Genomic DNA, 27,009 nt, shown 5'->3' on the forward strand with positions numbered 1-27,009 from the left:
GATTTTTTCCTTTAATCTAAATCTGTCCTCCTGCAACTCCAAGGCTGTAAACGGTTCCCTCTCCAGCTTTCCTGTAGGCACCCTTTAAGTACTCAAAGTCTGCAGTAAAGTCTCTATGGATCTTCATCTTCTCCAGGCTGAAAAAGCTCAACCCTCTTCAGCCTTTCCTCACTGGAGAAGTGCTCCAGCCCTCTGATGGTCTTTGTATATAGATACCTGTCTACATATAGGTATCTAAATGTGATATGTGAAGCTTGAACTGTGTCATCTTGGAAAACTGAGAATTCTGAGTTCATTTCTATGCCTTATGCACAAACTAAGCTTTCTACTTGTTTTTTTACTTGACTAACTGTCAACATAGGGTAATAATATGTTGTTTTTCCAACTGAAAAGTTTAGAATAGCAAAAAGTTTCTTTGCTCGTGATTCGGCCCTGGGTTGTTGATTAAAGATACCTTTTAACAAGCCACTCCAGTCCTGTTCATCAAGTTTAAGATGTGGGTTTTTTTCCTTTTTCTCTTGGTTTTGGCATGTCCCTCTGAAACCTGGCTTTCCAGATAGCAGTGTTACTACAACGTTCAGAAGCTTGTTTCTCTTCTGGATAGCACTTAACACATTTCTTTGTGGATTTTAGGTTTGCTAAACAGATATAACTTTCTGAACTAATTAACTAATTTTAAATTATTATGATCATGTCTAATTGAAGTATTATATGCTAACTGCTTCTTATTGAATTATATTTTTATTTGGAGCAGGTTTAAAATGTTTTCTGATCCAGTTACAGGTTTTTGCTGTTGTCTTTATCATTAGTCTTTTAAAATTATTTTAATTTCTTAAAAAGTTTTTATGAATCAGATTATTCAAAGGTAGATGCTTAATCAATGCCTTGCCTAGACTTGTGTTTCCTTCCTCTTCTATAACCTGATTTTATTGTGGTTTATGTAGACTTATGTTTGGAACTTTCACTATTACCATTGTCTTTACATTCCTATTGAAATGGTTTGCTAACATAATCCAGTAGATCTTTCTCTTGCTTCTTCCTGGAAAGCTAATGTATGTTCTGGTGAGCTACTGCAATCGAATTTCCTCTTGATCAGATTTGACTGGAGGACTAGAATAACAGTTCTTTTTATTGATGTTTCTTGCTTTTCTTTGTCTTATCTTGTCTCTGTACTGTTTGAATAGCACATAGGCATGTGTCTTGTTGATTGGCAAATTAGAAGAAAATGACTTCTGGGTTTTTTTTTTTTTGCAGCAATTACATCTGTAGACATCCTTTCATCTAAATTGCATTGCTTTCTCAAAGATGAAACTGTCTCTTGATCAGGATTTTCACTGTAGCATGCTTTGTTCACTGTCTGATTGCCTCTTCATTGATAGTTTAAATCAAGTGTGATAAATGCTGATTCCTTGCTTATCAGTTCGTTCACGTAGAGTCATGAGAATATACCATTTTTTAAACTGCTGATAACAAAGGTTCCAATTCTGATGTAATCAAACAACATAGAGTTTGACTTTATTTGAAATGCAAATGAAACCTTGAAGTACTGTACCTTATTACTAACTATATGACAGGGTTGTCCAATGAAGTCTACAGTCATTGAAATGCCTCACTGATGCTGACAGGAATACAGGTGTTGCTGGCATCTGTCAGTGTACTGAATTACTGGTTTTGAATGGCAGAGCTAATTGAATCAAGAAAATGCGATTGAATGAAAGAATCACAAAACCAGAGAGAGATGTCAGTGATGGTATAACAGGCCTCAACTAAATAAGATCAAAAGTAGGGGAAGTAAAAAATTTCAGCATGGTGGCTGAAGAAAAATACAAATACTGATAAGATGGTTTGGTAAAGTGTACCAAAGCAAATACAAAAAGGTTTAAAAATAAAGACTACAGCCCATACTTACATAATAAGAGAATGTATTCTGTAAGGTATTGTTACACTGCATTTTTATTGTTTTGGTTGCCTGTATTTTCTACCATTTGTTGCATCCAAGTTACAGATGAAGCTGATGAGATTCTCTGCCACGCTGTAACACTGAAACTTATGCCGTTTGTAGGCCTAAGGAATGCACCTTATATTCAAAACCAAGACTTTGTTCTTAGACCATTTGAACTAATCACAAATTACTACTCTCAGCAGTGCTAACGCATAACTCTGCTCACATCCCATGCCCCTACTTTTCTATGATGAATTTTGTTTATGGTCATATTGCTATCTGCTAGTTATAGAAATGTACGTAACAAACTTTGTGCCATGAACTTGTACGAGGCTAAGCAAAATCTAAAACTGCTGGGGTGGTAGTCATTTTGTTACTAGAGAAATCCTTTTGTGGGTAAATAAGCCAAAACAGAGCTCCAGGCAGGCCAGCCCAGTCTTGATAAAGTCCTGCAGAAGTCTGGAAGCACGTAGTGACAGCTTAGTGCAAAGCCCGTAGCCTGTTACTAGTAAAAATAACTGGGATACAAGGCCATGCGTTCTGAACAAGATTTTAAAGGATTACTACAAACATTGAATATGAGGAGCTTTTTCAGGGTCCAAAAATTCTTCACTGTGCAAAATGAGAGTCCTAATTTCTTTTCTGTGTGGTCCTAGGAGATTTTATTCAATCCACTTTTGGAAAGTAGACTGGGCACCTTAGGTGGCTTTTTTTTTTTTTTAGTTGTTATGTGGGGTTTGGATGTAGCTAAGTCTAAGGGTTTTCTTTTTATTTATCTTTTGGTATTTCTAGTTTATTTTTTGGGGGTTAGCACCTTTTTTGTTTCCCAATATAGTGGTATTTTGGCAGTAACAAACAAATACTAGAATAACTCTTAGAAACAGTAATTGCACCCAAACAAGCTTCAAAGAGTAATATAAAAGTTTTGTTTGGACTTACTTAAATAGAATAAATGATGAGTTAACTAAGTTATCTTTTCATTTAGGTTTCTAAAATACTGTAGGCATGCATACAGAATCATATTGCTTTAAATTAGGGAAATAACAGATTTCAGGGAGAAGTGTTGCAAGAGTAGTTCTGACAGGCACTACAAAGATAAAGATTCCACTGCAACACCTAAAGTCCCGAATTGTTAGCAGTTTAGCAGTTTTCCAAGTGTGTTGTCAGAGAAGAATAACTGAGGATTGTTTCCTCTTTATAATTTTTTAAAAAATCCCAAATCTGAAAGACCTTTCTCAAGAGAACATAGGATATTTCAGAAAAAAATGGGCAAGATTGTGGTCCTGTTACCTACATTCCTTTTCAACTGCATTCTTTTAACATTAACTGGTATTAATGTAGGGCCATTGCTCTCTGAAAGAAAAGATTCCATAAGTATATTCCATTTTAATATATGTAGTTTTTTTATTGTTACTCATTAGTTGATGGTGTAATTGATCTTGTTGTAAAGCATATGAAGAAGAGACAGGAACAGGCTTTTGCTTTGCAGTTTCTAGCCTTCTATATGTCTTATTTTTTGTTATTAATATTTTCTATAATTTTAAGTGTAACACACTTTGAAAGCATAAAATACAAAGATGGAATTACAATGAGAAAAAAGTAGCAAGAAAATATTACTTCAACAAACCATAAAACAGCCAATTTTTTCGTAGCACTTCTAAACATCGCTGTTTTTAGCAGCCGAATTCCAAGATGCTACAACAAATTGTTTTCTAGATTTTTCTAAAGGTTTTGACATTTTAAAACTTTTTTGAAGTCTAGACCTTGGCCAATTAGAGCATTCTTGCCTGCTCCTTGAGCCTTTCAAAAAGCTTTCATGGGTTTGTGAAACAGGACTTAGTTTTACAAAGCTATGTTGGATTTATTCATACTGTTAATTTATTCATGTTGCATATTTTTTCATGTTATTCACTAATATTCTTCTTTACTATACTTCATATATTTGCCTTGTAGAAAAGTCAAGCTTACCAGTCTGTAGTTGCATAGTTCTCCCAAAAATGTCTTTGTAAATATAAATATAATTTCTGCCATCTTCCTTTTCTTGGTTGTTCATCTGCTTTTCAGTAAAATCTTAAATGCAATAGCAAGTAGTGAAGTGCTCAGTTTTCTTCAAAACTTTGGGTGGATGCTTACACTTTGAGCTGACTTACCACATTTGGCTTACTTTTGTAAGTTCTTCTGCCAACTCCTTTGTGTGTGTGTCCTACTTGGGGAACTCCTCTCACACTCCAATAGAACATTTGATGAAGTGTTGCTGTGGTCTGTGTTTTCTTTGCGTCCTTCTTTTCACTGCTATCTTTTACTGACCATGTAGACTCTCCAGTTGTTTTCCTCCATGGAAAGAGATGTGTTAATCATAGAAATTTTTTTTGCAAGTTGTCAATCAATCTTTTTTCTTTTTTTTATTGTCTACTTTAATACAGCTTCATATTCAACCGTCTGAAGTTTTGATTTCTCTCTCTTGTGTTGCTTAAGTTTGTTTAGATGTCGTAACTTGAATAACTTGTCTAAAACTGGAGTAAGTTACGGAAGTCTATCAACATTTTTATGTGGTTGTTTTAAATAATTTAATTGTGTGTGCTTTCTCCTGTTGCTATCAATAGTAAAAGCAATAATTTTCTTTTTGAGTATGTAAATCTAGGTAGTTGCATTTGGAGACTTTCATAGAATTTGTGAAGGAATGTAACTTAATTTCAGTTCTTCACTCAAGTAAAGGGAGGGAGCAAAGCTTCCTCTCTCCTCATATTACTGTCTTAAAGGTGTTAATGGTGCAAGGGATATTGTATGATGAAGTAATATAGGAATAGATGCTCTCATGGCACCTTTTTTCCAGGAGAGGTGTCAGATGGATTAGTATAGTAATTCCAACCATGCCGTGCCATCCTTCCTTGACCATCCTTGTCCTCTCAAGAACATTTAGTGAGTTACCACCTGTTGGAGCTCACAGTCTTCTTAACTTGGAATTTTTTCAACAGGTTCCCAGCTCTCATGGTGATTAACAGGTTATTTACACACATAAACTTGTTGTGTTTCTGGTCTTATAACTAACAGACTATTTATATAAAATGTTAAAATTCGATGGAGTGAGAAAATATTTCACATTTATGGAAGTTTGTGACCTGGTGCTTATGTGGTTGATAAAAAATTTCAGTATCTTAAGTGTAGGATTTCAGTAGATTGATAGTTAGACATGATGTGGTGTCCAATTAGTAGTTTGTTCTGTCTTTTTGACTGTGATGCATATTGAAATCTGAGAAATAAAATAGCTTAATATTTCCTCTGTTATAGGTAGCTTGCATGCAACTCATCAATGCTCTTGTTACATCTCCCGATGACCTGGATTTTAGGCTTCACATCAGAAATGAATTTATGCGCAGTGGATTGAAAGAGATCTTGCCAGTAAGTGTCGTGGAGTTCCTCTTTGCATTATTATTTAACGAACTGGACTACTTGAGCTTGAGAGGGGGAATGGGAGAACACGTTCTAATAAATTATTTTCAAAGGCATTTTATTAAGTCTGGGCATGGGCAGTTAGGTATGAGAATAAGTCTTAAAATGAGAATAAAAAGGTAAATTGTGCTCTCTGAGCTTTATTTTGATTCCTCAACATTTTAGGACTTGGATTTAAAACATATGACAGATTTGTGGACATGCTTGTTAAGCCAGGCTGAAGCCATGTTTATTCTTTGAATATTTAACTTATGTGTTCTTGTGATTTTAAATCTTGAAATAACATAGACTTATGGAAGTTATTAAAAAGAAAGCATTTATTTACATATGGAAGTGCTAATTTTGCATAAACTATTGTTTATTCTTTGCAGCAATTGAAATGTATAAAGAATGAAGCACTAGATATTCAGCTGAAAGTGTTCAATGAGCATAAAGAAGAAGACATGATTGAGTTCTCTCATCGTTTAGAAGATATTAGGTCTGAACTGGAATATCCTTTTGATATCAGCAAGAGAAGCAAAACAAAGTGTATAATGGGCATTTTTCTGGTATAACTTCTGTTTAATGAAAAAAAAAATCAGACAACATTTGACTAAAATATTTTTTCCCCTGCTATTATTCTCCTTGACTCTTTCACTGAAGTAAATGATGTTTACAACATGGTGTGGAATACTGTTAAGGACACCAGTGCCGAAGGATATTTCCTTTCTATTCTCCAACATCTTTTGCTGATAAGAAATGATTATTTTATACGGTATGTTTAATGATATGTTAAATTCTAATTATGGATATTTTGGTGGTTTAGTCATTAATAGGATATTCCATAAATTTAATGATAAATATGCTTCAGTATTTTTCTGTGTGGATTGCTGTTTTTAAATAGTCCTTTGTGAATTCATGTTCAAAAGTATCAGCTTTCAGTGCCATCTATATTTTGTCACTTCTGCCAAGGATAGAATTTTATATATAAATATAAAAAACTATTTTTGTTGAGACCTGAATCTTACTAACTTCAGGTATAAGGGATCAAGCGAGGTCTCTTACCTGGTTATAAATCTTGGTAGTAGCATTGTAATTTTGTGGTGTATTTGAGTCTAAGGACAAAACCATCATACCAGAAGTAAGCTTTATACAGAAATCTGAACATATGACTAATTTAGCATAACTTTTGGTTGGGAATTGAGTATTCTCAATATACAGTAGAGGTCATCGTGAGCACATTGGTGTATTTTGGAAAATTTTGTCAGATAAATTATAGGGCAATAGTTAATAAGATCTTAGATGTTTGAGGCTGCTGCATGCTTTTTCCTAATAGCAGTTTGTGTATTTTTTAAGGAAACACTGGAGGAACTGACCAGGGAAGGAAAGATGGCTGTTTTTTGCATAACCTTGCATTTAAGGCAAGGTCTAAGAAAGATATGCCCTTCAAGGTTAAAAGTGCTTGCCTGTCATGGAAATGCCTGTGATAGACCTCTTAAACCTGAAAGGGTTTGAATTCACAGCTTGCATGTTCTGGGCAAGTGACCCAGCTGTCATACCTCCAGGCATTTCAGAAGAGTTGGTTTTCATTCCTCTTTCTGAAGCAGGGCTGCAATTCAACCATGGCCACTCAAGTCACCAAAACCAGGAGGCATCCAGTTGACGCTCTTTATTAGGAGGAAACAGGAAGGAGTCCTTCCTTCCTCTGTTTCCAGAGGGGAGAGATGCAGAGTTTATAATAGAAGAATGGTTTATCCACTGTTTTTTTTCAGACTCTGTGTAAACTATTCTTGTGTAATAAACTCTCGGATGTATTTGTCCATTGAGACTTCTGGGCTTTGCACCTGTCCTTCTGTGGATATGTCAGCCCAAATCTTTTGACCTAATTTAGTGCATAGAAAGGATTTTAAGTATACATTAATAAATAAATATGATGTAAAAGAACTCACCTCTATCTTTAGTCCACAGTATTTCAAATTAATTGAAGAGTGTGTGTCCCAGATAGTTTTACATCGAAGTGGAACAGACCCAGATTTCACGTATCGCAAAAGATTAGATGTAAACTTCAGCCACTTAGTAGGTAAGTACCGTGCTGGGAAACAATCACAGCATCATACTTCTTATGTTACAAAAACCAAGTTAAAGTTGTGATTTAGAATCTTGTATTCTCTCTACCTCTGCAATTGTGTTTGTTTTTTCAAGATATTTGTGTAGATAAAGCAAGATTAGAAGAGTGTGAAGAGAGGGCTTCGGAACTTTCCAGAAAAGTAAGTTGTTTTTAAATTATGTAATTGTAAGATGGACACAGCAGATTACATAATAGCTTCATGCATAATGTGAATGAAAGTGGCAAGGTTTTTAACTTCAAATTACTATTTGCTCTTACCTTTAAGGAGGAATGTAGATGTTTCTGGTGGATTAGGAAGCAGAGAATAGAGATATAAAGTAGTTAACCTTGAGTGTCTTTCTGTATTTAAGGTTTTATTTACTAAAGTCCCCCAAATCACCTGAATGCTTTATTTGAACAGCTATCATTTTCTTCAACAAGATAAAGAGTAGGAGAGTAAGAATTGAATCCTTTCTATCTACGGACTGTCTACTACTGTACATCATTTTTTCAAGCTTCTCACCCTAGTTCCAAGTTAAAATACATTAAGTACTTTATGCTGTTTCATATAGTAAAGGCCTTTAGTGGTAATAAAGAAGGTACATCCATTCAGTGCACATGTTGAGGATAGAATATTAGTTATGTTATGTGTGTCCTTAGCTTTGTTAACATGTGAATTTTAAGAAACGTGAAAGGAAAAATTTGAACCTGGGGAAACTATGCAGAAAGACTTGTATCAATAATTTTCTTTTTTTCTTTTCTTTTTTCTTAGTTTGAAAAAGATTTTGTAGTTCACCAGGAGACCCAGGCCCTACTGCAAAAAAAAGAAGAAAGAATCAATGAACTTGAAGCAGAATTACAAGCTTTTAAATCACAGGTATAGGGCAGTTTAAATGAATGTAGGAAGTACTGCTTTTGAAATGGACTTAATTTTGTATCTTTTGCAGTTTCTGTTTGGACAATTGAGCTTTTTTCAGAGAATCCTGTTATTGATTATTATTGATTGTTAGTTTCCTTTATTTCTATTTTTCTACACATTAATTAGCTATTTCAGTTCCCAGATGATTCTTTTTGTGCCTGAGCTCTGTTAATTAAACTAGTTTCTTATGTTTCATTTGGGTTTTGCTTTCAGTGTCATATATTTCCAAAGTAATTAACCACATAGGGTAATAAGTCTCATGCTTTTGGATTAGCATTCATTGCTGTGTTCTTATTCATTACTCAGTTCACTTTGGTGAAGCCTTACCGTGGATATCCAGCAGTGAAAGAAATAACCTGTGGCTGGATAAGAAAATTCCCTGATAATTTTTCAATTTTCAAGAATAAATAGATATTTTAAGAAGTGATGGAGAGGGGTAGTTTAGATTTTTGAGAGTAATGTTTGAGTTCACTTATAACTGCTTCAGCTCTAAAATCTGTATAAGTAGGCTGTGTGACCGAGGCATTTTACAGAATCATTCAGGTTGGAAAATACCTTTACGATCATCAGGTCCAAATGTAAAAGTAACCCTGCCAAATCCACCACTAAACCTCGTGCCCAGGCACCACATCTACACATCTTCTAAATACTTCCAGGGAAAGTGACTCAACCACTTTCCTGGGCAGCCTGTTGCAGTGCTTGATAACCCTGCCAGTGAACATTTTTAACTAATAGTGAGTTTAAACCTCCCCTGGCACAACTTGAGGTCATTCCCTCTTGTCCTGTATTTGCATGGTGGAGTTATTTTCTGGGACATCTCCCCACAGCCTGTGACAAGCACATGGGTTTCACCTCCCGCTTGCTTGCCAGACTTGCCCCTGTCCGCTCTGCCCGGATGGAAGCAGAGCTGCGTGAAATTTACATGAGAGAGATGCAGAGTTTTGTTGGAGAGATTGCAGTCCACGGCCTGTTCTTACTTCCTGGCACCATCTGGGGGGTTGGACCCAATGATCTCTCGAGGTCCCTTCCAACCCCTACCATTCGTTCTGTGATCTGAAAATGGCTAATGAAAGGCAGAACTGGGAAGACGTACATATAGGAAGGTGATATGTTTCAGTCGTAGAAGGTTAATTTTTTTCTGTACTTTTGAGCTTGCTTAATTTTCTTAGTGAGGAAAATCAGTTCAGCTCTTCTGTAGCCTGTTTAAAAATGTCATTCTAATTCTGGCTTCTAGTCAGAATTAAGTGTTAACTGCAAAGTCAAACAGGCTTTAAAAAAACAATTTTAAAAGTGTTGCTCTCTAAAAATGTAATTTGTGAGAGCCGTTTATCATCTACTAAGAAAGTATTTTAGTGTATCTTAAATACGTGATTAAATAGGGTTTTTTTGTGAAATAGGTTTTCTTGCTGATATTAAACTTTTTTTTGTTTGCTGTATAAAGTAAAGCTTCTTTCATGTGCAGAGATCATAACAACATTTTACTCAGAAATTATCATGCTATAAATTATCCCACTGTTAACATTACTTGAAATGTTTTGTAAATATCAAATAAATGATTACTGAAAGTTAGTACTCTTAGTCTTAAATTCATCTTAAGAGGAGTGTTTGGTTTCCATATAGTATCAGTTGCTATATGATTGCTTCTGCCTATTATGACTGTCTTTCTCCTGGTCACTTTTGGTTTTTTCCTTCTTTTTTTCCCCCTCCCTCTCCACCCTTTATCTATTTATTTATCTACATGTATTTATTTATTTACTCAGTATTTGTTCATATATTTCTTTTGTTATTACAGCTTTGTTCAGTGTCTACCTGGTAGTGTAAACAATGCATATGTTCAGAAATCAAAGCAATAATAATGTTGTGTATTTATTTATTTGTGTTTATTGATATTCAACTGTTTCCTTTAAAAAAAATTAAATCCTTTGCTTTATTGCCTCCCTTTTTAAAAACATGAAAATTGACAGTTTCAGCTCATAATTATCAATTGAAAAATTGATTATTGCTATCACTAGTATTAAAAGGTATCACCACTAGGTAAATATTATTCATTTATTCTTTCGATGTTTTTGTCAGGTACATATTTATTAAAGTTTGAAGGGCTATGATAGAAGTTCTTTTAATAGTAGAAATAAATGTATTTTTTTAGACTTATTGAAGTACTAATAAGCCCATCTCAATAAAATAGAGATGTGTTTAATACACATAATAAGAAAACAATGTGGTATCTTACTAATGGTTAATACAGTTTTCAAAAGTGTGTAAGTGCTGTAAAATATTGTGGTCTTACTACTTCTCTCCACTTAATTGTAGTAGGGTAATGTTTCCTATTTCAACAAATAGCATGGCCACTAGTTTTGTATGTCTACAGATTTGATGAAGTAGTGCAAGAGAGCTGTATTTTTGGAAGGGTTTTTTTAATCATTGCTTTGTGCATTCATTTGTCTAGAGTGAGAATGCTCCACTCTTGGAAAGCATCTATTTTTCAGTAGAATTACTAATCTTGTCAGGTTCTGTTGTTATGTCCTTGGAATATTTCTCTGCAATATGTAGGATTAGTCTAGATAAAATTTCATCAGGGTATCTATCAGACGCTTCATGGATCGTGATCAGTGAAATACAAGAAATGGGAAATAGTTTTTATTTTCAGTGTGCACTTCCTAGTCTGGATGTTTGCTTAAAATATCGAGACTTCCAATTATGAAATCAGAAGCATGTGGGCCTCATTACAATTTGTATTTGATTGTCCTACACAAGTAAAATGTCACATCCTGTTGGCTTGCTGGATTTAATCTCTAAACTATGATTGCTGTGGCATTTTCTGGAATAAAAATAAAAGTGAAACTCACTAAGAATATTTTCCTTATCAGTATGGTTCCTTGCCACCTGGTTTTCTACCATCAACGCGTGGAGATGCATCTGTTGTTCCACTGGAAGCTGCAGGACCACATCAACTGCTGCCTCCTCCTCCTCCTCCACCTCTGCCTTCTAATGGTGCAGTTCCACCACCACCACCTCCCCCTCCTCCTCCACCACTTTTGAATGGCTTGGGAATTTCTCTGGCTTTTGGTGGTGCTCCTCCACCACCACCTCTGCCAGGCCTGCCAGGAGCACAGTGGTCTCCACCTTCATGTACTTTGCCATTTGGAATGAAGCCTAAAAAAGAATTCAGACCTGAGGTTACCATGAAAAGACTCAACTGGTCCAAGGTAGTACTGATTAATGGAAAACATTTGATGTAAAATCTTGCTTAGAGTAAATAGAGTTGTCAGGAGTAAGACTATGAAGAGCAATTACAACATTATTTGAAATTATGTAAGATACAAATATTTTTCTGCCTTTAGTTTTCATTGTTGCCTGAAAACTTTGCTTCACTGACTCATGAATTATCTGGGCAAGTATCTGTTTACTTCCTGAGATGGCTGGAAAAGTCAGTTCTGGTCTACAGTAGTACAGCATTGATACGGGCATGCTTTCTGCATCCAGTGGTGCTTTGTCTTCTAGCTAAATCTTTACACTGGACAGTTTCCAAACAAGGGTCTGTCTAGCCTGGACTGTGGGGAGCATTGTAGGTCTCTCTTTGTCCCTAGTATAAATGTGCTTATGTAAATTTAATAGTTCAAAATATACAGATTTCTGTGTAATTTTTTTCTTCCACATTGTGACAGGGTCAAGTATACCAGGAGTATCAATCTACTGAGTTTTGGAAACTCTAAACATTTAGACCAAAATAAGTCAGTATTTTCAGAGTTTTATGAAGCAATCAAAGCAACAGTCTAAAAAGTAATGTTCTTAATATCTAGTTAACTCAGATGTGTTCCGACAGTATTTGAAGTTTACCCAAATTTTAAATCTAGACCAAAGATAATTAGCTACATTTAGACCTTGAGTAACAGAGTAGATTGTCTGTATTGCTTTGTGTTAGAGTCAGTTTGTCTGAAAAGCTCTTACTGCAGGTGTTACTGTCTTCAATCTGAAGATGAGTTATGTTCCAAAATTTCAAGTGGTTTACAGATCTCTTAAGTGTTTCATTTGCTTTAGATTTTACAGAGCACAGTCTTTACATAGTATTGAAACAATTGTATTAATAAAATCCTGGTTTGTCTCCTGCTTGTAGATCAGGCCTCAGGAAATGACAGAGTCCTGTTTTTGGGTTAAGGCCGAAGAGGACAAGTATGAGAACGCTGACATGCTTTGCAAATTGGAACTAACGTTTTGTTGTCAAAAGAGGGGTAAGTAATCAATTAATTTTTAGCTTTTAGAAATGTCTTTACAATTCTTGGGGTTTAAATAGTATGTGAAAAATATCAGGTTATATCATTAATGTTGTGGTTTTGAAATGTAATGTTGAAGTGAAGATTTTGAAAATCGCAGACTGCTTAAAGTAGTAATATTGAACTCTTTTAATTAAAAGGTAACAGAAATTGTGTGGCCTGTAAGGAAAACCTTACTGAAAAAACCTTCATTATGCTTCCAGATAATACAGACTTGTATTCTGTCATGTTTGAAAAACTGTTTATAACGTTTTGTCAGAATACCTTCATAAATTACTGTGACCTACTCTAGAATCCAGAAGATGTGTTTGCACTCAGGATGCTTATGACAATTAATGTGTTTTGATTCTATGAAGAAGGAGAGCCTTATAATGAGATTTTTTTTTACTTTCTGATAAACGTGCAGGAAGACTGATCTCTTTTGTTATTTTGCCTAATTTCTTCAGCTTTTAAAGCCTTGTGGAAGAACAAAATACTTGAAAGCATTCCCAGCTTTAAACCATTTCTCCCTTTCTGGTAGTAAGTCATCACAGTAGTAGTTTAGGTTCTTCTATGTCATACATAAAATGCCTGTATTTCCACTGTTATTTCTTGACACTTCCTTCCACCTTCCCCCTTAATTGATATCAGACATGTAGTACTTTGGTGCAGCCAGAGGGGGCTGGTTAAAGTCCCAGTGCAATGAACAATGCCTCTTCAAATTGAAAAGGCATTATTATCTTTTAGTTTCTTTTATGAATTTCACTTTGATATTTTTATTTAATGTAGTGTGTGGCATTCTCGAGTTTCTCCATTTTTTTCATACTTTGTTGTGCAGGGTTTTTTTATAAACAGGAATTTTATTCTACTGTTGTTAAAGCAGATTTTTTATGCTTTAGCAGTATTTCTGCTGAGTTGAGTGTTACAGTTTGTTACTGTTGATACTAAGAAAGAATGTTGTACAAAGATAAAAAGGCAAGAAAGCCTTACAGACCATAGGTCGTCTTTTTTGCCTGAATCTATTAGAATAAGTCTAAAAGATAATTGTGGTGCCTTTATGACGTTAAGAGAATTCCCAAGAATGTTCCCTGAATTAATAGATTGGAAGGTTTAAAAGCCACTGGAGGACATACTGTTTCCTATGTGTAATTAAACAGTAAAATTTGGGAGACAAGATGATGTTCAGGCCAAACATGTTAATGGCTCAGAAGAGGATTGTGAATCTCCACAGACAGAAGAACATTAGAGTTAACAAGATTAACATCCCTTCAAAATTTAACTGAATGGACTGAATACATTGTTGTGACAAAACCTAATACAGAAGAGCTATTTGATCTACAGTTGGAAACCCAATGAAACACATTCTTACAAAGAATGAAGGGAGGGACATGAATGGCACAAATAAAAGACAGTAGCCTGCAAGGACAGGTTTGGTTGTTCCCCCCCCTCCCCCCTTCATAGTTAAGAGTTTACCACTTAAACTTTTTTTCTTTGGTGATGGGGATTTTTTTGTTGTTATTTTGGGGAGATTTGTTGTTGCTGTTGTTTTTAAGGTTTTGAAATCTCTTCCATCTTACATGGGTAATGTAGGTGTGCCATCACCTTAATTTTTCAAAGGAAGTGAAGACACTAAGATACCTATTTCGGTATCTAAAGGGCAACATGGAACTAAATTTCATGTTTGTTTAAGTGAGTGGTTTACAGAACTTTATGAGAATGCTTAAACACCTAAGTAGGCATCTTGGTGTCTCTGGTTAACAGCATGAATTCTAGTACAAAGGTCAGAAAAGTAATGTTTTTTGTTCTCATGACGTGCTTCTTTGCAGCTTATATGTAACTTATCGATTATAACAAAACTTGCCAAAGAAATTGGAGACATGCAGTTTTCTTCTGTTCTCAGTCTTGAAGAGATTTAACGCTCATGCTTTCTAAAGGAGAATCAGCAAGCTATTCACTAGACTCAATTTGGGAACAGTCCTTGAATATTTCTAAAGCTTTGTCTCTAAAACCAGAAAGACAGGAAGCTGAAAATGATCCTGTAGCCAAATGACGGCGTGTGAAGAATGAGCTGGCTTCCACTTTGTTGAAGCGCCTGCTTAAGCACTCTTTTCATTGGAGTCATTGTGTGAGAAGAGGTATCTGGTTGTGGAAGCAGGGATCAGGGCGTTCAATGCTGCTTTAAGTGCATTTTGTTCTGATTAGAGTAAAATCAGATTGAAGTGCTCAAATGTTCAGTTGCTGCATTTTGCCAGCTGATGTACCGAAAGTATTTCAGTGTTGATCCAAAAGAGGAAGTCTTATGTGTATGTAAATAATCCATTGAGGGGTTTCTACTAGAAGAAGGAATACAGAACAGTATAGAATAGATTTGAAGCTCTAGCAGATGTTTGTACAGAAGTTATAAATTATGTTGATACTGGAAGGGTACTAAAGCAGTTGAAATAACTGAAGATGTTACGGAGATATGAAAGAAACATTACTGCATTACTGTGAGAATGGAAAAGTGAAAGAAGAGGGTATAGCTTCAGACTGTAGGAAAAATGGTGAGTAGTGACATGGAGCAAAGATTGTAGACAAATTAAAAAATTGCTTTGTTAAGGATGTCCAGCAATAAGTGGATACGTGTTCTAGAATCATGTAATTCCTTAGTTTTGGAAAGGACCTCTGGAGTTCGTCTGGTCCAATCACCTTTATAAAAGGAGAGTCAGCCTAGTCTATGTTGCTTGGGGCTTTGTTCAGCTGAATTTGTGCCATTTCTAAAGGTGGGTGTATATGGATGAAGAGCCTGTTCCTGTGTCACTGTTGTGATTTTTTTCTTCATAACAACATATTGGAATATCTCTTGTTGCAACTTGTGTCTGTTGCCTCTTGCTCATTGTATAATCTCCAGGAATAATCTGGTTCCCTCGTGTTTGTAGTCTTCTGTTAAGTAGTTTGAGATGGCAGGAGGAGTTCCCTTGGATTTTATCCTTCTCAAGACTGACAGCTCTCAGCCTTTCTGTCTGCATCTTATGTTTCAGCCCTGTGATGATTTCCAAATATATTCGTTCTGATACATCTATATTTTTCTTGAAGTGGGTAACTCCATTCTGAAAAAGTACCCCAGTGCTTTTCCCTGAGAGGGAAGGGCAGTACAGGGAAATAATCACTTCTTTGACCTACTGGCAACAGTCTTGGTAACTTACTGAAGGAAATGTTTCCACAGTGCTGCTTAATAATGACCTGATAGTGATAATGATTTGTCTATGTAAGGGCTATGGGTAGTATAAGGTATTTTCTTTTCCTCCCCACCCCCTCTACACCTCCCCTCCCTTCCTCTCCCCCCCCCCCCCCCCCCCTTGTTATAAAGCTGTTTTGACACTTTCCAGAATTGGAACCATTTTCTGAAAGCAATGTACTTGATAAAAATTAAACCTTTGATCTGGAACGATGTTAAGTATCCAAGCATCAGTTGCTGATGGTATTCTTGTATCAACTTGCTGGAAACAAAGTGTGATTTATATATTTATTTATATAAGAATTTATTCTTGTCTCAGAATATTGCATAGATATGAAAGAAGTAGGCATGGGGCATAATGGATAACCAAGTTCTTTGTCATGAAACCACATAGATCTGCTGCTGCACAGGGAATGTGGGAGGAGAATATTAGTTCAGAATATGGAAATACAAGTCCATGTGTGGATGGCATATTTTCAGTGTGAATACTTAAGAAAATATTTGATTGTGACTGAAAAGTATGAATACATTTGAAACATTTGCAAGAAAACATTAGAGTTTATTGTAAGATGCCCCAAGACAAGCAAGGAATGGATTCTGGAACTATCAAATCATTAGCTTTGTGTCAACAGGCGAATGAATAAAATAAGGAGTGAAATCACTGTTTTAAGGATATCAGTGTCGAAGTAAGGTATGTTCCACATCACTCTTCTTGGCTGGAAATGGGGAGAGAGGGGAATTTAAAAAAAAAATAAAAATTGAGAAGTTTTGAAAATAAGGTGATGGTTGTGAATGGTTTGCATGAACAATCTTTGGTTTTCTGATAATTACTAAAGACGAAAAGAAGGATTGGTACAAAGAGTAGTTAGACTTGAAAGAGAATTAAATAATAAGAAATATCAAGTGTTTAAAATTTATTTGGATTATACCCATAGGTGCAGATCAATGAAGAAAATCTGTGAAAAGCCTTTTGGCAACAATGGTATCAAAGGAATCTCTCACTATAGTTCTTTGAAAACATTAAACTGAATATATGACAGAGTTAACTGGTATATGAAATACAAAGCAGCAGAACTGGAACAAGCCTTGTATATTCTCTCATACTCTTAAGCTTAAAAGATAGATGAACAAACAAAAATTTTTGTTAACAAATGATTGATGCTTTTTGATAGGTGTGTTGGAAGCCCAGTGGAAGAAGAATATTCACTGGTGTACAACGTTAATGTGCTACCAACTTTGCTGGAATGCTTACCTGAATAGGCAGGGGACTGACACTTTGCATAAAAGATAGCATGAAGTGTAGCAGCATGAAAATCTTGTGAGGAGAAAAAGCAGCCTGTTGGGTGAAATCATCTGCATGAAAATTCATTTTAATATTATAATACACTCTATTAAGAGCTCTCTGATGAGGTGTTTGTAATGAGAAAATGTTAAGTGAGACTAGAGAAGCTGCAAATTTTGTGGCAAAACAAGTGACTGTTTCCAATATTCCTGTAACCAGTGTGAAAAGAAACTATTTTGGGAATGAGCTTGAGTCATGCACTGGACCTAGGATGTTGGAGTAGGAAAGGAGATAATGATCACTGTCTTAATGTTTTCCTGCCAAAAAACAATGCAAGTAAATCTATTACACAGGTATTCAACTTGATAGAGAACTAAATGAAGGAGATAGATGGTCATGCAAGCAAGATACCCATGCCTGCTGTCAACCCAGAGTCTATTCTGAAAATATGGTCTTAAAGATTTGAGTAAACTTTGTACTGAAAATCAGAAAAGGCCCGAGTAAAGCTATGGGGGGAAAATGCATGTGACTCAATAGGGAAGTTAAAGACAGTATTGCAAGGAAAAGAATAGCATTAAAAATGTGGAAGGCCTGCCCAGGTGAAGATAACAGGAAAACTCATTAAGTGTAGCTAGATAAATGTAAACAGGACATTCTTCATGTAGTCTTTTAGAATTCTGAATTCCTTGCAAAGGAACCTTCAGCTGATATTGCGGATTGTACCTAGTTTTTTGAAAATGGAGTTGGCTAGGGAATTGGTAGGACACCACGTGGTGACAACTTCAAAGGTTCAGCAGGTTCAAAGAACATTAGACAAATCCAGCAGTAGTAGGTCCAAAATAGGTAGGAAAGTATGTATTGGTAGGACAATGAGCTTTCTCTTTTGGGAAGTGAGGAGAATGGATTATAAGAGGTGGTAGGGCTGGCATAGTGTCGTTTTAAGTAACATCTGTTGGTGCAGCTCTTGGAGAAAGCGCTGGGCTAGAGGCATCACTATTCAGACCTATTAGGGCATTTATTGGGTTCTTTATCATGGATATGAGTGCCTGTTTCTTGGGGTAGCTTCACACTACTTATGTTTAAGACCTACAATGTTGAAAAAAGGTAAATTTTTATATTGAAGTGCTTGGTCTTGTCACTTAGAGGTATTTCATTACTTCTCTCCCTTCTATAAGAAATGTTCATAGTTTGTGGGGATACTTTGAAGAACGCTGGTATGGAGAAGATGTATCAGTAAGTTGGTGGAAGTCTGTGAATAAGTGAAATGTGTACTGTGACTGTAGTAGTTATGTCTTAATGTGGGATATTGTTCTGGATAACTCAGGAAAGAAACAGCTACATGTTACTTAAAGTCATTCTTCAGGTGCTTGAAGGTTTTTGCCAAAGGTGATTCCAAGACTTAGAAGGTTGCATGGAATGTATTAAGAAAGCAACTTCTAACCAAAAAGAAGTCTTTGGAAACATTTAAATGTAAAATGACAACATAAAACAGATAATAGTTTTCTGAAATGTGTGTTTTATAATTAGTGTGTTGGGTTTATAAATATCCTGTTAATAACTTGATTTGGCTTGATCCAGCAAGGTTGGATCCAGTAAAGGTTTGTTGTTTGGTTGGCTTTTTGGTTGTTTTGGGGTTGGTTTTGGGTGAGGGAGGGGAACAGGGGGGTACACATAATTTATGTTTAAAGGGTTGAAGTCAAATGAGGATTAGAAATTGCAGATCAAAAAAGAAACCACACCTAAATTCTTCATTATTTTAAGCAATGTGCAGATAACTGCAGCTAATGGGAAATGGCATAGAAAATTAGATATGTACTCTTCCTACTTTTCTAGATATCAAAGTGAGGTGATCTAGTAAACTTGAGGGAGAGAGAGTTTGCATGATCTCTCTCTACATTTTGGTGGTTTGTTTGTTTTTTTTTTTTCTTCACATCACCTGGGAGAGATTTTCATCCTGATCTTATTGGAGATGGCAGTGCCTGATCCCATCACACCACAGCTCCTGCCAGACTTGATTATTCAGAATTAAAGCACTTCTCTGGGAGTGCTATCTCTGTTGGCACTTGTCTTGAAAAGGTCAATATAGTTCCCTCTATTTTTTGTTTGTTTGTTTTCTTTTCTCCTCCCCTGTTTGTAAGAAAAAACCATCAAGGCCAAAATTGCAATGGTGCCAATCAAGTATCAAACATTTTAAACCAGAAATGAGACTAAATGCTAGCAAGAAAGTCAAATGAGCAATATAAATTAATTTAGTGTTTTATTTTACATGCTACAGCCTACCCAGCATGAAAAATAGAACTTGTAGTCAGTTACCTGAAGGATTACGTGAAGCCCAGTACCTCATACTTTCCTATTGTAGAGGGAGATTAACACAGAATTTTGAAGGAGGATGTAGTACATAGTTGTTCAAAACTATGCTTTTTATAAGATCTTATTATAAGACTACCAACAATACAGTCTAGGATTTTTTTGCTAACAATATAGCAATGAATAACTCAAAATTCCTTTAATGTTGTTGTTGTTATGGATTATATACAAGTAGAGGGAAAGACCTAACCTTTTTAAATTTGGCTGCTTTGCAGTATCACCCTAACTGCCCTTTACACCAAAATTTTTGTAAAAGATTTTTGCATATAAAATGAAAAAGGAAAGTGGAAGTTTATTTCTGAAGAATGCAAAAGCAAGTTGTAGGGATTTGTGAGGGACAGAAGCCAATCACTTTTTATGAAGCACTGAAATGTCAGTGGTATCCTGTAATTTTAATGTGTCGTCTTTCCATCAGGAGATGGTATATTTACTGTTGCATCTGTGGTACATTTATTAGCTGTTTCTGTTCCAAAAATATAAAATTATCTCTGCTCTCATCTTACTTAGATATCTGTATCAAGTATCTTACTTAGTTATCTGTATCCCTATATAGGTGTTATGTACAGATTGATGTATAAAAATCCATTTTATATATATATGCATATGTATGTATGTAATCATATTATTGTGGTGAGTTGGCACTGGTTGGCAGCCACATGCCCACCCAGCCACTCTTTTATAAAGTAGAAAAGCTTGTGAATCAAGTAAAAGACACCTAGCAATTACTGTCACAGGCAAAGCAGACTCAATTCGGGAATAATAATTAAATTGCTTTTTTCTTTTTTATTTTCTATTTGTAAATGTTTATTTTAATTTATATTTTAATTTTATTTTTTCTTTGATTTTTTTATTACTTTATTTTAAATGTCCTACCATGGATAGGAGAAACCTTCAGTTGTTCTGTTAAATGTACCTAAGGAAGTGAGGTGTGAATACCCTCTATCTAAAATGTGACTTTCATATTGAGACATCCTCACAAATATGTGGCAGAAAAAAAGAGGGGGAAACCTGAAGAGGACATTAATATACTAATGGTTGGATTAATCTGACATTAACATCTATTTTTAGTTTGTTTCTTTTTGGAGGTGGAAACTGTGGTATCTTTTTCCTTTTAATCTCTTTCTAAGGCTGTTTCTTAGGATGAATTCCTCTCTCATCAGTACCCTAATCTGAGTGCATCAGAATCGTCAGTAGCATTAGATCAGTATTCTGGCAGGACTGCAGAAAAAGGCAATCTGTCAGTAGATGTTATAAATCGTTTGAGAAAAAAACTGTTGTTGCTAAAAAGGTTACTTTGACTTTTCTTTGCAGTTAGGAAATGCTTTGTCAAACAGTGAAGGGATACTGTTTGAATAGTTTGTTACAGCACCTGTAAGTAACCATCTAAGCAAAGTATTAATTTTACCTTAGTTTTAATTTATTTTAGCTTTACTTTTTTTTCCCCCTTATGGCAGAGTTGCAGTATGTGTTGTTATTAAGTGATTGGTTCCTACATTCTACATGCAAAATCTTTATTATTTCCTGTCAGCTTCAAAACAGATTGAGTGTTGTTCTTTCTTCTCAGTGAAGTGCCTTGAAGGAGTAATTCTTACAGTTCACCTTTACAATTTTTAAACTAATTTCTACCTAAAATGCAATATTAGGCTGCAGTCGACTCAGATTATACGAAAATGTGACGGTATATTCAGGCTAGCAAAAGTACTCCACTCCCATCTCACAACACTGTGGTAGGAAAAGCCTACCACAGGGCATAATGTTTTAGGAACAACAGGAATGTTCTTTTATTGATTTCTAGTAGAGAATGTTTTTACAGTGTGAATAAGTAAAATCTTAGGGAAGATAAATACTATCTTTGTGTTTTCAGAGAGGGGAAAGAAGTCTGTTTGGTATTGCACTGGAATGGAAGAACAGGTTTAAAGGAGGTCATCACACGGGCTCAATGTAATAATTTCGTTTATTTAATAGAAAATATTTACTTTAACAACTTGTGTATTTGTCTCTATACCAGGAAGGGTCTTGCAAGAATTGTTTTGCTAGTGTTTGTATCATGCACAACATAAAAAATGCTGTACACCTACTACAAACCTATTTTCATAAGTTTTATCTCCTTTTTAGTTTTGCCACATGTTTATGCACCATATGCTTTTGATGAATTTCTAATCTAACGTTAAAACCATTTATATTTGCCTAAAAGTAACACTGTATTTGAGTGCAAGAAAATACTTAGTAAAACAGTGCTTTTATTGTAGTCTTCGTTTTATGCTGAGAAAAATAATTTAAATACCAGTAAATAAATGATTAAAAAATCTTATTTGGCAAGCCTTCAAAATTATTAGCATTTAAATTTACATGAGCCCTACTTTTCATTTTTTTAGAAAAATCTACCATTTATTTTCTCAGTGAATGGCTTCATTCAGAGAAAATTCATTTCAAGGACAATTCATTTTTTAAAAATAAAAAAGCAAACAAGGAGACTGTGTTGATGGAGCAGTGACTTACAATTAGGCAGCTGTTAGACACTATTTGGGTGGACACTGGTATGCTCTACAGAGCACGGCAGTGTATTTGGCAGAGCCTTTGGTTAGGTTTGCATTTGATCAGGTTCTGTGGGAACAGCATTTCAATTTATTTGTATGCAGAAGTGGTTATAGTCATCTTCTTTCCTTACACACTGAAATTAGATATTTCTCTTTCCCTACTAGCTTTGTGTAAACATGATCTGACATTATCTGATACAAAACTTTAATTAAGACAAAAAGTGATGTATTGGGTTGCATGGCAAGGTTTTGGCAGCAGAGGAACTACAGGGGTGACTTCTATGAGAAGATGCCAGAAGCTTCCTCCATGTTCGATAGAGCTAATGCCAGACATCTACAAGATGGACCCACTGCTGACAGGGCTGAGTCCATCAGTGGTGGTGGTAGCATCTCTGGGATAACATATTAAAGGGGGAAAAAACCCTGCACAACATAAAGGGCAATTGCACCCACAGAGAGCCACGCTGGAGAAGGGAAAGCACTGCAGCCCGTGGGAAGGACTCAGTGTTAGAGAAATTTGCAGAGGAGTCTTTTCTGAGAGGGAACCCACCCTGGAGCAGGAGTGTGAGGAGTCCTGGCTTGTGTCGGAGATAGCGTGGCCAGTAGGTCTAGAGAGGTGATTGTGCCCCTGCATTTGGTGTTGGTGAGTCTGTACCTTGAGTGCTGTGTCCAGTTCTGGGCCTCTCACTACAAGAAGGACATCTAGGTCCTCGAGCATGTTCAGAGAAGGGCAAACAGGCTGGTGAAGAGGCTGCAGAAAAAATCTTGTGAGGAGTGGCAGAGGGAGCTGGGGATGTTTAGTCTGGAGAAGAGGAGGCTGAGGGGAGACCTTACCACTGCCTAAGACTACTTGAAGGGAGGTTGTAGACAGGTGGCTGATGGTGACCAAGGGGAAATGGCACAAAGCTGTTCCTGGGCAGATGTTAGGAAAAAAATTTTTACTGAAGGAGTTGTCAGGATCTGGAACAGGCTGCCCAGGGAGGGAGTTGAGTCACCATTCCTGGATGTGTTTAAGAGACGGGTAGATCAGGTACTTAGGGATATGGTTTAGTATAGGACAGATATGGTTGGACTTGATGATCTTAAAGGTCTTTTCCAACCTAGTGACTCTGTGATTCTGAGTCCTCCCTCTGAGGAAGAAGGAGCAGCTGAGACAACATGTGATGAACTGACCATAACCCCTATTCCTCATCCCCTGGTGCTGCTCAGGGAAAGGAGGTAGGGAAATCCAGAGTAAAGTTTATCCTGATGAGAAGGGAGGGGTGGGAGGAGGGATTTTGACAGTTGGTTTATCTTCTGATTACTCTACTCTGATTGGTAAAAAAATTATTATCTTCCCCGAGGTGAGTCTGTTTTGCCCAAGACGGTAATTGATGAGTGATCGCTCCCTGTCCTTATGTCAAACCATGAGCCTTTCAATATGTTTTCTCTCCCCTGTCCAACTGAGGAGGTGAGTGACAGAGTGGTTTTGGTGGGCACCTGGCCTTCAGCCGGTGTCAGCCCACCACAGTTCTTGTATAAAAACAATTAAGTCGATTAAATTTTGAGAAAGAAATACATTTGAGAAAGACTTCCGTTGTAGGCATCTGTTCTCCTCTATGTGACATTGCTCTTATAGTCTCTTTGTTCTAAATGGATTCTTCTAGCCTTAAATATCCTACATTCATAGTTCCCTAACAGACTTTTTAATAGGGTTCTTTCAATATGTTTTATGAAACAAGCATCACCACAAAGCCCTAAATTATGTATATTTTGTAAATGTCCTATAGGTGTGTCCCCCTTCTCCCATTAATAGCAGTAAGGCTCTGAAGGTTATGTAAGAATGGAGAGAACTGAATTTAACTGACATGGTAGAATTTTTTTTTGGGGGGTATTAAATCAGTGTGTCCTCAAAATATTCATTTACCACAGGATTTATCTAGTTCAACATTCCTAACTACAGGATGTGTTTGTGGGTTTGGTGTTTTTTTTGTTTTAGTTCTTACTTTTTTGTGCATGTGTGATAAACCTAACATATTTACTCTGGTAGAATGCTTTGTTGCAGGTTTTGTCACACAAAACCAAAGGTTTATGAAGACAGTTACAAAAGTATGAGGAACTTGGCCCATTGAACTGGTCTCATGAAAGATCCAGTAATAAATATGTGTGTGTCTTCAGTCTTCAGGAAGATGACCTTATCAGCAACAGCTTTTGTGTGTTCTGCTTGTTGCAAATCAGTGTTACTACCTGATGGTGAGAAAACAAAAAATACAAAAAAATAAGACCATGTGTTTATCATCTGTTAATGAAGTTCTTGTTCTGATGTCCCCAAACCAACTTTCCTCCTTGATGAATAATCAAAAGGCAAAAAATCAGTCCTTGTCTGGAAAAATAGGGTTTGGTTCTTTTTTTTTGGGGGGTGAGGGTTTTTTTGGTGTATTATTTTTTGGTGAAATTAATTTTTTGGATACATTCTTCTTCTGGATCAGGTTGTAGATTTGAGTTTTCTTTAAATTAGAAGATGATGGCACTGGACAACATATTCTAGTAGCTATTAGCAACTTATAGTTTGGTTTTGTGGTTCCCCTGCTCTTCCTATTTTTACAAGTTAGTGGGGCTTTTCATTTTAACTCACATGATAGTTCTTCTGCAACCTTACTCACTAACAGCACCTGAGTAATGACTCTTAAAAATCTTATCTATTACTTAGCTTAACTGTTGTAAAGTCTAAATGTTTCCTGCTGTGCAATCTGACTTGTCCAAGAAATGTGTCTTGCTAAAATTGTAAATGAATATGTATAGCTGGCAAGGATAACAAGCTAGAAGAAGCCTACTTAGGGTGACTGGGTGACTGCTTATCTTTGCAGTTCCTTGATCATGCAGAGTAATGTCTTGTGACATTTAAAATCTGGCTGCAATGTACTGGATGTAAGTGCAACAGAATGTTGTTTTTTCTTGTTGGCCTTTCAGCATAAGATCTCCAAGTACTGGGTCATGTATTTGAAACAGTGGGAAGATGGTAAAAGCAACTAAATGTTCACCAAGATAGTTTGAATGAAAGCTGCTATTAAATCTGAGAAAAGGGAGGGTAAATGTTACTAGAATCCATGAAGAAACACTGGCATTCAAGGCTCAGTTGCACATTACAGGAGAAATCTTGGCATGTGGAGTGTAAGTTTGTTTCAAAAGAAACAAACCTGGATAGGTATAGCTAAAACCAAACCAGGTTAGAGCATCTTAACTACAAAAAGCCAAGAGAGAAAGCTTATTGTCAGTTGTAATCATACAATCATAGAATGTGTAAGGTGGGAAGGGACCTTTAAAAGTCATCTTGTCCAACCCCACCCCCCCACCCTGCAGTGAGCAGGGGCATCTTCACTAGATCAGGTTCCTCAAAGCCCCATCAAGCCTGACCTTGAATATCTCCAAGGATGGGGCCTCCACTGTGTCTCTGGGCAACCTGTTCCAGTGATCTACCACCCTCATAGTGAAGATTTTTTTCTTAATATCCAACCTAAATCTCCTCTTTTCTAATGTAAAACCATTCTCCCTTGTCCTATTGCAACATGCCCTCGTGAACAGTTCTTCTTTGGCTTTTGTAGAGGCATCTTTCAGGTATTGGAAGGCTGCTATAAGGTGCTACCAGAGCCTTCTCTTCTCCACACTGAACAAGCCAAACTCAGCCTGTCTTCATAAGAGAGGTGCTCCAACCCTTTGATCATTTTTGTGTCCTTCCTCTGGATGTGCTTCAACAGGTCCATGTCCTTGTGTTGAGGGTTCCAAAGCTGGACACAGTATTCCCGGTGAGGTCTCATCTAGTAGTATGAACTAAATTGCTCCTTTATAGAAGGGAAACAGTACTGATAAATGGAGGATTGGACTTGGTCAGACTTGAAAAGGGGGAAGATAGAATCCATTTGCTGTTACCAGTTGACTCAGAGTACACCTGTCAGGCTTCCTTATTCAGCAAAAAAAAGGAAGAGGTAGTGAGCAAGTGGGGACAGTGTCGAGGTAAGCTGTGCTGTGCAGATGCATGCTTTATACTAAAGAATTATGGTTTTGGGAGGTTAGGATGATGGCTGGACTTAATGATCTAAAGGGTCTCTTCCAACAAAGACAAATCTGTGATTCTATGAATCTGAGCCAGTTGGACAAAGATCGGGTTTCTGCACTGGAATCAGACAGATCTGATCTTCAGATTACTGTCACTGAGAGAATCTGGGAGCATGGACCAAACCTCAAAGTATGAAGTGTATTTGGGACTAAATAAAAGTCTTCCTAAAACAGCAGTGGCAAAAAAGGCCACTTTGAAAAAAGTAAGAGAAATAAGGACAACGGTTTTCTTATGTCAGGAGGCTATTGTGCCTCTGATTTGTCAAGAAAATACCATGGTTAATTTAGCTAGAAATTGTGTCTACCTTCAGGGTCATATGGAAATTATATTATGCTTAACTATCTTCAAAATAAGAACAAAAAAATTATATTTGTACAGTTTTCAGTGTTTGTTCTGGAATATCTGTATAGCTCTTGGTACTTATGAGACTTCAGTCTACAAAGATAAGGCTTATCCTTTGATCACTAGTTGGATTTTTTTCTGTTTGCTCAGGGGAATATTTGTATTCAGTTTTTAGTGGGGTTGGGGGTGGGTGGGTAAGTCATATAGTTTTAATCAAAGTATAATTCTGCTGCAAGAACTGATAATGATGCTTCCAATAGTTGTGTATTCAGGTCAATTAGAATGAATACTTTGTTACTATTTGCAAGTAGAGCTAATAAATAATTTTGATGCATATGAGATTAGACTAATTCTTCAAAAGTCAAGGAGGTCTAGTGACTAGGTAATCAACCGTTATGCATATGTAAATGTAACAGGAATAGAGGGGTAAAATCTTACTCTACAGCATTTAGAGATGTTAATGTAATCAATACAGAAAGGACTAAAACTGTTGCAAAGCAGACTTCTTTCTCCTTACTTTTCTC

General features: G+C 36.2%; 1 protein-coding gene across 1 annotated transcript in view; it reads left to right on the top strand.

The window, feature by feature from the left end:
• Positions 1–27,009, top strand: part of DIAPH3 (diaphanous related formin 3) — a gene marked incomplete at both ends in the record, with an annotated part of 231,898 nt that overhangs the window by 43,132 nt on the left and 161,757 nt on the right. Inside the window, 8 exons of the mRNA XM_084266148.1 lie at positions 5,231–5,341; positions 5,764–5,920; positions 6,035–6,146; positions 7,333–7,451; positions 7,574–7,638; positions 8,251–8,355; positions 11,265–11,603; positions 12,512–12,626. Coding sequence (XP_084122274.1) covers positions 5,231–5,341; positions 5,764–5,920; positions 6,035–6,146; positions 7,333–7,451; positions 7,574–7,638; positions 8,251–8,355; positions 11,265–11,603; positions 12,512–12,626 — 1,123 coding nt within the window. The remainder of the gene's footprint in view (positions 1–5,230; positions 5,342–5,763; positions 5,921–6,034; positions 6,147–7,332; positions 7,452–7,573; positions 7,639–8,250; positions 8,356–11,264; positions 11,604–12,511; positions 12,627–27,009) is intronic.

This window comes from Gallinula chloropus (assembly GCF_964237585.1).
Source record: "Gallinula chloropus genome assembly, chromosome: 1".
In the NCBI taxonomy this organism is placed as follows: Eukaryota; Metazoa; Chordata; class Aves; order Gruiformes; family Rallidae; genus Gallinula; species Gallinula chloropus.